Source organism: Leuciscus leuciscus, assembly GCF_965113295.1.
Source record: "Leuciscus leuciscus genome assembly, chromosome: 23".
Classification (NCBI taxonomy): domain Eukaryota; kingdom Metazoa; phylum Chordata; class Actinopteri; order Cypriniformes; family Leuciscidae; genus Leuciscus; species Leuciscus leuciscus.
The window spans coordinates 9427629-9437779 of record NC_138747.1 but is presented as its reverse complement, the minus strand read 5'-3'; the positions used below and the strand labels follow the sequence as shown (position 1 = coordinate 9437779).

General features: G+C 36.2%; 1 protein-coding gene across 1 annotated transcript; it reads left to right on the top strand.

Annotated features, from left to right (window-relative positions):
• On the top strand, positions 1-9507 carry LOC309487469 (uncharacterized protein). Its single transcript, XM_082155138.1, has 10 exons — positions 1-136; positions 1321-1486; positions 1597-1770; positions 1978-2142; positions 2310-3560; positions 5066-5191; positions 6947-7069; positions 7236-7361; positions 8939-9091; positions 9224-9507. Exons 2-10 carry the CDS (start codon positions 1423-1425, stop codon positions 9391-9393), a joined length of 2352 nt encoding a protein of 783 aa, XP_082011264.1. The 5' UTR covers positions 1-136; positions 1321-1422; the 3' UTR covers positions 9394-9507.
• Positions 9508-10151: the final 644 nt, after the last annotated feature.

Genomic DNA, 10151 nt, shown 5'->3' with positions numbered 1-10151 from the left:
CAAGACAACACAGACGAGACAGAATTCCAAATCATTTTTGGCACTTTTATTTTTTAAACATCTTATGGACACAATAAGCAGTTACTCATAGTACATAATTTTACGCTGTTTTCCAGGATTTACATTTTTAATAAAGGTAAGAGGTTTCAATCTTACTTTTGTGATACAAGTAACTAAATAAATGTGTAATAAAATGTTAAAATATGCTGAAAATGCAGGGATAAATGCAGTCACAGCTATTGTGTTGCACTGCAATTCACAAGGGCAGAATAATTGTTTAGCAGTGCATAACCCTATAATTGTGACTTCACTTTGAGTCGTGAGTCATTCTGTTGTAGATATTTCTATGATATTAACCATTCTGTTTGCATCTTGTGCGTGGTTTACAACGTAACATCTATTATTAACAAACTTAAAATGTCAATTTATACCATCACCAGACCTTATTTAAAAATGTTATGGGGTTAAAATAGAGGGGGCATTTTTTTCAAATAAATGTTGCTGTGTTTCCTGGTGGAAAACTGACAAGACACACAAAAAAGGTTCCTTACTTTTATATTCTGTGGGGAATTTTAGTTTTTTTTGTCCACTGGTTAATTACCAGTAATGGCACATACTTCATTTAGATTGGTAATGTAAAGACTGAACCCCCTTGTATCTTGCTTTATAGATTTTACTAACTATATAACATTTAATTATTCAATTGAACAATATTTTGTCGTGCAACATCCAAATTAGCAAAATTCCAAAGGATGGTCAGTTTTATTTTAACATGTAAATGTTAATGCCATAAATCTAATCACATTTAATATCTTTACACATGTAGTGTTTAGTACAGTGTTTAGTTTTTCCGGTTTGTAAAGACATCATTACTTTTTCGACCCGCTTAACTATCAAATATAAAGATATGTTGCATTAGCATTTAACTGAAGCAAAATACGTTTAAATACTAAAATTGCTCAAATTAAAATGAATGAAAAAACATAATACAATTTTTTATATAAATATATAAAAAAATTAACTAATTCAAAATATAAATAGATACTATAATAGTATATTATTCATACTAAAGAACACTGATATTCACACAGGTAAAAACAAAATAAACATTTTGGGGGGGTTTATTCTGTGTTTTCATCTGAAGTCGTCTGAGCTGACTTGTTGTTACTCCCCTTAACAAGAAAAAACATACTGTCTGTTTCTGTTTTCATCCTGTTTTGAAGAGGAGTGTCCAGGAGGTTTTAAAGTCCTGTTATTCTGTTTCATGTCTCCTCCCCTCTCCTCTCCCTTCCCCTCATCTTTTTACTCCATGTGCTCAAGACTCCACTCTCTAGAGTTCAGTTTTCCTTAGTGATCTTCATCTACAGTCTGACACTCTCAGGATTTCCACAGCTTCTTTTACACGGTGGAATTTGCTCAATCATGCTAGGTTGGAGAGGTGCACTGCTGTGTGTTTGTTTGTCCCAGCTATGGACACTAACTCCAGGTACACTATCATGATTATGTGTTGTAATTGACATTGTATATTGATTGAGACAGAGGTCATAGGAAAATGTATCTGCATGTGTATTAGTATTTCTGATGGTTTTCACTAAGGCGTTGCTGATAAAGGCTGCAGTGGTTTCGGACACTTGGAGAATGGGCGTACGTTTTTCCGGTATGGAGGATTGTTTGTTACCTTCACCTGTAATCCAGGATTCCGGATCCACGGTTACCGTACGAGCAGCTGTGTGTCTGGACAGTGGGCCAGAGACCCACCATTATGTGTGGGTTAGTGAACTCATGTATTTTGTAGATACTAGTGACTATACACAAAATTCTTTACTATGACATTTATCAATGAAGCAGATGAGATTCGTCAAGAGCTAAAGCTAGGTAAAAATAAATTACAATAGTTGATTTTGAAGTTGCATTTTATAGGGTCTCTAATATAGTACTGATACTTACAGCCATACCATAAGTTGTTCTGTACTCCAGCGTCAGGATGCCCCAGCCCTGGTGATCTCCTGCATGGCAGGACTGTGGTGTCTGAAGACGGATCTCTGGCCTTCTTTAGCTGTGATGCTGGATTTAGTTTGTTTGGATATGCGCTGCTTTACTGCAAAGGGAAAAGCTGGAACGGCACTAAGCCTGTCTGCAAAGGTATGTCATCTGAATCAAGCGTATAATGACAAAACTGTTTGATCTATTACTATATGCTTTTTTTATGCCTTATTGTTTTTAAATCACTGCTGCAGTGACTTCATGTACAACTGACCATCTGTTTGCTCCTTTGTTTCACCTTATGGTTTGCTTTTTGGTTCTTACAGTAGCTGATATCATGAGTGTTCTTCATCTGAAGCAAGAATCATCACATGGTCCCGTCTCAGCGCAGGCCCGTGATGTTCCTACAAATCTAAAAGTTCGCTTACATAGCCATTTAAACACCCTCGCAATCACTGCTCCCAAGGATGCTTTTCTCAAATCAGCATTGCTTGAGGTCCCTCATATCAAACTTGACTTTACAGATAACAAGCAGAAAAATATAAGGAAACCAGGGGAGAAAAAGCCCTCAAAGAGTCTATTGTTTGACAAAACACTAGATAGTGGAAAGGCTGAGCCAATCTTCAACCCTGTAAACTTCAAGGGTCCAATCGGGAACTCCGATCTTCGGAAACCTGTGCCAATGACATCTACCCATGTCAACACAATGTCATTAGTCAGTTCCTTTCATGAATCCTCCTTTTTAACCACCACACACACCAGCTTCGTTACCCCAGTGATGGACACTCAACAGATCAAGGTCATGGATCAGACATTTACTGAAACACCATACAGAAGAAATAAAAAACCTCATCAGTCCACGCTTGGTACAGACAAACTATTTCAAAGAGCCTTAGTCACTACAGCTGCTGAGACTTTACCAGAATACATCAAAAATAATTCACACTGGACATCAACTACACCTGCAACAAACATCAACACACTGGGCACAAATGACCTTCTACAGTCAAGGACTTTCTTCACAGAAGATACATATGCAGCCACCACTGAGAGTTTTGCACCTCCAACAACAAGCTATCCTGGTTTCATGGTGTCTAAACATGAGTCTGTTTCCTCTACCTGCAGAGAACTCTGTGAACAAAGAGCAGACCTCCAGGAATCATCTCCAACACTAGAACATACATCATCTAGCATGACGGTCTTGACGACGGCTACCCGACTAATGTCTGGCCTGCTTCTGAAGGCTCAAACTGAAAACCATAACTTTTCTGACATTACTGATGATGGTCAAGTAAATGAAAGAAACAATCATAGTGACCCCAAACAAACTTTTGGTCCTCCAGTCTGGAAAGATCTTCCAAGGTTTCCAACAAGGAAACGTCGTCCAGTATGTCCCTACCCTCCATTTCCTTCTCACGGAACATTCTACTTTCGGTCGATAAAGAATCCCGACCCGCTTCAGTATAAGCATTATATTCAATATGCCTGTTACCCTGGATACACCTTGACCAATGGTGATGTTTACAGCTATTGCCAACACAATGGACATTGGAGTGGCCAAACACCTCTCTGCTTAGGTAAGATACGACACATATTAGAACTAAATATGTAGAGAGTTATTTTTGCAGGATAAAATTGAAAATAAATTTTTAACATTAAATGCACAATCTGAAGACAGTGAAAGTGCAACATTATATAGTGCACACAACATTATTTTTACGTTTATTCTGTTATCTGTGGAAGCCCATTTCCCCCTTATAGAAATAAATAATGATTTGGTAAAGTCGAAATAACATATCTTTTAAAAGTCGTAATTGACAATAAAACATTTTTTGTCATAGTTTCAACTTTTATGTCATAAATATGATTTTGTATCTGATCATTTCAGCTTTATATCTACTAATTATGACTTTTTATGTCATAATTTTGATTCACCAAAGCATGACTTTTTTTCTTATGAAGAGGAAATGGTATTCTGTATTTATCAGGAATATTTCAAACAATTCATCCTAAGGAGAGAATGTTTATTTATTTATTTAACAGGGTTGTATCACATGCTCACTGAAGGCATGAAAATTGCTGGGAAGATTTATTGTTCATAAGCCTGTTTATGTGCTTTTATTGTATTGGTGCTTTTTACCATACTGACTCCTTCCTGTCATCCCTCACCCACACTCCAATCTTACATGTCTGTAGATATGACATCTGTGTAATATCCTGCTCATCTCTCCTCTAAGCAGGTGATAGGCATAAATGTTCAACACAGATGGCCTCAAAATGGCTTTAAATGTCATCAGACACATCTGGGAATATGTGTTTACCTATAGGTTTTGACCTCATGTGTTCTGTTAAACACATTATCTTATTTTAAAAATGCACATGAATGTATATTCTTATTGAATCAAATTAAGTTTGCCACTGTTTAGTGGGCTGTTTCTGTTAAACAGTGTAATTTTCAAAATCATGTAATTGTCAAAAGTGTTTCCTGTCTACACAAGGTAAATTCATTAGGTCGGAGGATATGTAAACCACTGCGGATGTGGGATTTCATTCTCAGCAGTGAGCAAATCATGTCCTGTTCTCTAAACTTAAACCATTTGAAACTATATATACTGTATATACACAGTTTATCTATATTATTTGAAACTATATATATATATATATATATATATATATATATATATGTGTGTATATATGGTTATATATATATATATACTGTATATATATGTATATGTATATATATATATAGTTATATATATATAGTTTTATATATATATATATATATATATATATATATATATATATACACAGTGTATATATATATATAGATATAGATATAGTTATATATAGTTATATATAGTTATATGAATAAATCTTATATTATTAATAATATATATTAATCAAATAAACTATATTATTTGAAAGGGACCACTTAGTCTTTCACTTTCTGTTTCAAAAGCATTTAAAACATACTTTATACTTTTAACTTACTTTTTTCCCTGTTCAGTGGTTTGGATCATCCTTTTTTTTATATATATAGTTAGATCTTAATTTCATCATAGTATGTTTATCTTAATTGCAGAGTTAACTCCTTGCTCCCTAAACAACGGAGGATGCTCTCAGATCTGTCATGTCAATGAACAGAATCGCGCCCAGTGTCTCTGTAAACCAGGGTTCCTGCTTCTGGAGGACCAGCGCACCTGTCGAGGTGAGAGAGGAACTACATGCACGTTTAATCTTATCTATTGACTGTGGTATCATTACCACTGCAAAACGGCCACGAAATAGCATTCTTTCGACAGCCAGGCTCCAGTGATTATAGGTTTTCCACTTTTGGAATGGCAGCTTACTCTTTTTCTTCTTTTTTTTTTGTCAAGAGGTGCTCTTGACACCGGGTTAAAAGCTTGTTTACGCATCCTTGACCTGTGTGTCTTAGATTTATGGTTTTGGTTTGCAAACCAGCTGTGGTGTGTCCATTCAGCCCTGAATGCCTTCAAGACTCAACATCACCCTCTGGTGTCACCCCAGAGCATTGAATTCTTGACGCATATCAGGCTGTTAATTAGAGCTAAAAGACAAGCTACTGCGTGTGTGTGAGGTTCACGCTGTGTTTTAAGAGTTTTCCAACATAAGGATGAAAAGACAATATACACTCTTAAAAAAAAGTCTCCAAAAAGGGGATTTTCACATGCCATAGATCCATTTTGGGTTCCTCAAATAACATTTCAGTGAACAGTTCTGAAAAAGAAAAAGATTTTCTTAGTGTGAAGAACATTTTAATAATCTGAAGAACCTTTTTACTATAATATCTAATATAATCCACTATAATAAACCTTTTATGCAGGAGAAAGGTTCCATGGATGTTGAAGGTTCTTCATAGAAACATGTTTGCTTGGTCTGTTATTTGTTTTTGCTTGTCGCATTGAGAGGTTTAGCGTAAAGGTTGAGAGGTCCATCTGTCACTATTTTCCATGTTCGTAGAGTTAGTTCATGTACATTTCTTTTTTTTTTAAATGGCGGGTGCTGGTGTTTTGCTTGCGTTCGGCCAATCAACGAAAACTTATGTCACTGGTAGTTCCTATAGTGCTGAGTTAGACCCTACTCTGAAATAGGAGCTAATTTAGTTCCCCCAAAAGGCATTCCTAGAACTAAAATAATTCCCAGTTCCTGCGGTGCGAACACGCCAAAAAGCAGATTCTTCAGCCATTAGTTCTAGGAACTATGAAAAGGTTCCTCTGGTGCGAAAGCCCCTATAGATGCCGATAAAGAACCTTTATTTTTAGAGTGTAGGTCTACACATGAAATACAGTGTGCTTAAGGTTCCTTTTATGAGTTTTAGCAGTTAATGGACTAGTCCAAGATTTTAAGGAATATCACTCATGAATGCTGAAACAGGTGGCCTGTGTTCTATTCAGACAAACTGGATCTAAGTGCACTACTTGTGTACACAAAAGTATATGTGAAATAATTTATGACAACATATGTTTTTACATTGCTTTAGCAGACAGAGATATTGCAGTGCAGCATGCAAACACTCACCTGTGTTTTCATGTGTGATGAACAGCACGTTTTGAAGGCCAAAACCTTTCATTATGTCATTTCTTCTGTCATTTACGCCTGATATTAACATCCATCTCTGTGATCTGATCACAAGTGGACAGCACTAAATACAGGTGTAAACAGTGTTGAAAAAATATTGTGTTCCAAATTCCAATAATTCTTCTTTGCATAGCTGTACAACTTCTTCATCCCTTTTGTGCTCATCCTGACAAGTAATGTTTGCTTGGGTGAGTGTGTATCTGTATACTTGGTCATGCATCTGCATATTAAATATATTGTAATGTGTTTTGATATAACTCTTCTTCATCATTGTTTGTGTCCATGTGTTCATTCATGCACATGCTAGTACTTGTTGCAAGTATGTGTTCTGGTCTTTTCATGTGCCTGTCTGTGGTATTTATAGATCTGGACGAGTGTGTGGAGGAGTTGCACCGGTGCCAGCAGGTCTGTGAAAACACCTTGGGCTCATACAGGTGCAGTTGCAGTCCAGGGTTTCAGCTTTTTCCAGACAGGACATCCTGCTCTGGTGAGTGAATCAGTGTCTGGTGTGATGCATTGCCAATGACACAACCATTTTTAAAGTTAAAGTATGCCATTTGGCAATATATGTCTACACAGGTATATACAGTATATATATACAGTGTATATATATACAGTCTTGATATAGTTCATTTTAATATTTCTACTTTCAGATGTAGATGAGTGCCAGCATGTTGGTAGGGCTCTCTGTGCATTTGGTTGCATTAATACGGCAGGCAGTTTCCAGTGCTTGTGTCCCGAAGGGTACCAACCGGACAGCACCAACAGACAGTGCATAGGTCAGACTTTTACATATCTTTAATTTATCTTAATTTATCTTAACACTGGTGGACAGAAGCAGATATGTCTTAAGAGGTCGGAAAGTCTTTACACTGATTTGTAATACACATGCTTACTACTGTATATGTAGACTAATACCAGGAAACTTAAAGGGATGATTCACCCAAAAATTTAAATGATGTCATCATTTACTCACCCTCAGTTTGTTCCAAACCTGTATGAATGTCTTTATTTTCAATATTCTTAAAATATCTTGGTTGAACTATCCCTTTAAGGCCCATTCACACCAAAAACAATAGCTAAAACAATAATGATAAAGATATAGTTCAAAAAATCATTCTAAATATAAAATAAAAGCAGAGTCTACACCACAAATATATCAATAACAACACAGAGAAACTATATCGTTGGATTCACATTCAGAACAATTTTTGTCCATTTATAAACGATAAAACAATGACAGCCAATCAGAATCCATCCTGCTTTAAATAGCTCAAGCATTTAAATCGGCAGACTGACAACACTCCTTTTTTAATGTTAGAAGTCTTTTAAATATTATTTACAGTCCCTCCCCACCCGACATTCCAGAGATTTTGATATCGCTTGATGAAAAAGCCTTTAATTGGGTGGTGTGGGACTATCTCTTCTGCACTCTAGGAAGATTTGGATTTGGCCCCGATTTCATATCATGGGTTAAAATCCTCTATTCCTCCCCAATGGTAGCAGTTCGCACCAATAATAATCGATCTGCCTTATTTAGTTTACAAAGAGGCACAAGACAATGCTGCCCGCTGTCTCCACTTTTTATTTTCCATTGTAATCAAGCCACTTTTATTAAAGGAATTCATAAAAGGGAATATTGACTGTAAAATCTCACTCTATGCAGATGACGTATTGTTATATTTATCAGATCCTTTGCCTTGTCTCCCTAAATTATTGAACATATTGGAAAGATTTAGTGGGATATCTGGCTACAAAATATAAAATAAAAAAGCGAATTAATGCCAATAAATGCAGCTGTATTTCTTTCAATTTGATTCCTTTTAAAGTTACCACAAACCAGATTAAATATTTGGGAATCTGGGCTACTGTACATACAATTGCAAGGACGTCTAAAAAGCTAACCTCCTGCCCCTGGTCTGAAACGGGATATCAAACGGTGGGACCTGCTGCCCCTCTCTTTGAGTGGAAGAATTAATACTATTAAGAAAAATAAGATAAAAAATATTCATATTTAACACGTTACAGAGTCAAATTCTAGCTTCCGGCTTTCCGGTTTTGGCCTGAAACTAGTTATTTTACTTTATAAAGGTTTAAATATGAATATTTTTCTTACACAAACTCAGTGTATTTCTTCAGAAGGCCTTTATTAACCCCCTGGAGTCATTTAGAGTTTATGATGGATGGATGCACTTTTTTGAGCTTCAATCTGTTGATTGCAATCCACTATCATTATCAAGCTTGGAAGAGCCAGGAAGAGCCCCTTTAAGAGCTGCATAGATGATTTCTAAGATAATGAATATTGAGATGTGTATTTTTTTTATTTTAAAAGTTGTATTTTCTGGTTTGTTTTTAGACATTAATGAGTGTGAGGAGTGTGAGGATACCGAGGTCCTCCAGCAACAACAGTTGCACACGTGCGAGTGGAAGTGTTTGAATCTGCCAGGTACTTACAGATGTATCTGTCCTCGTGGATACAGACTGCACCCTAATGGAGCCCAGTGTGAAGGTCAGCACGCAAACATGCATACCCTGCCAGCACAGACTGATGCATGCATATACACACAACTAAAATATGTGTAGTTTTTCATTGAGAGATGAATTATTGCTGTTAAGTGTTCTTCCTTCTGATATTTGTCAGATGTCAATGAATGTGAGCTGAAGAATGGCAGCTGTTCTCACTTCTGCATCAACCACAGAGGCAGCTTCAAATGTGCCTGTCCAGAAACACACCGAATATCCCAGTACAACCGAAAAAACTGCCAGCCAATAGACACACACACACCAGCTCCTCGCACTGAAGAGGACTGATCTCATTTATTTGTCTTGTTTTGCTTACAGTATTGTATTTAATTATATTGTGTATTTAATACAACATATTTTGTATTTCTTCACCCACATGTATGAATAAAATAAGAAAATATATATTTGGAATAATAAGTTTGTTTTTGAAATAAGTATCACTGTACACTATATTTATGGTATTTATCATTATTATAAAGTTCAGCTTTGTTATTGCTTAAAGGGTTAGTTATTAGGGATAGTTAGCTATTGGCCAGCATTACACACATGACCAGCCTCGGCCAATAGTGAGCCTACGTTCTGAGTCTGACATACAACCCAGAAGAGGCCCACAAAAAAGAAAATGAAAAGATGAACGAAAGTCTTACAGGGTTGGAACAACATGAGGGTGAGTATTACTGACAGAATTAAACATTTTGGGTGAACTAACCCTTTAACAAGAAAGTAGTAATCTTCATGATTACTTCATGAGTAAAGACTTGCCTCTTACCCTGCCCTTTCAGTAATTGAGTTGTAGGCCAGTAATATGGGGCGGATGATCTACTGGGGTGGCACGAATAAAAAGCTTTGCCACCGCTATGGAAGCCCGTTTCTGCCACGGTTGAGTAAAGACAAAACAAAAAGATTCCTTAAGTCATAATATTGAGAAACTTTCTCATAATAATGACTTAACATCTCATAATAATGAGAACATTTCTCTTAATAATGACTTAACATCTCATAATAAAGAGAAACTTTCTCGTAATAATGACTTATTTTCTCGCACT

Coding starts and splice junctions, on each gene's coding strand:
- LOC309487469 (XM_082155138.1), top strand. CDS start 1,423: ATGCTAGGTTGGAGAGGTGCACTGCTGTGTGTTTGTTTGTCCCAGCTA. Junction 2,143..2,309: donor CACTAAGCCTGTCTGCAAAG/GTATGTCATCTG, acceptor TGGTTCTTACAG/TAGCTGATATCATGAGTGTT. Junction 3,561..5,065: donor CCAAACACCTCTCTGCTTAG/GTAAGATACGAC, acceptor TCTTAATTGCAG/AGTTAACTCCTTGCTCCCTA.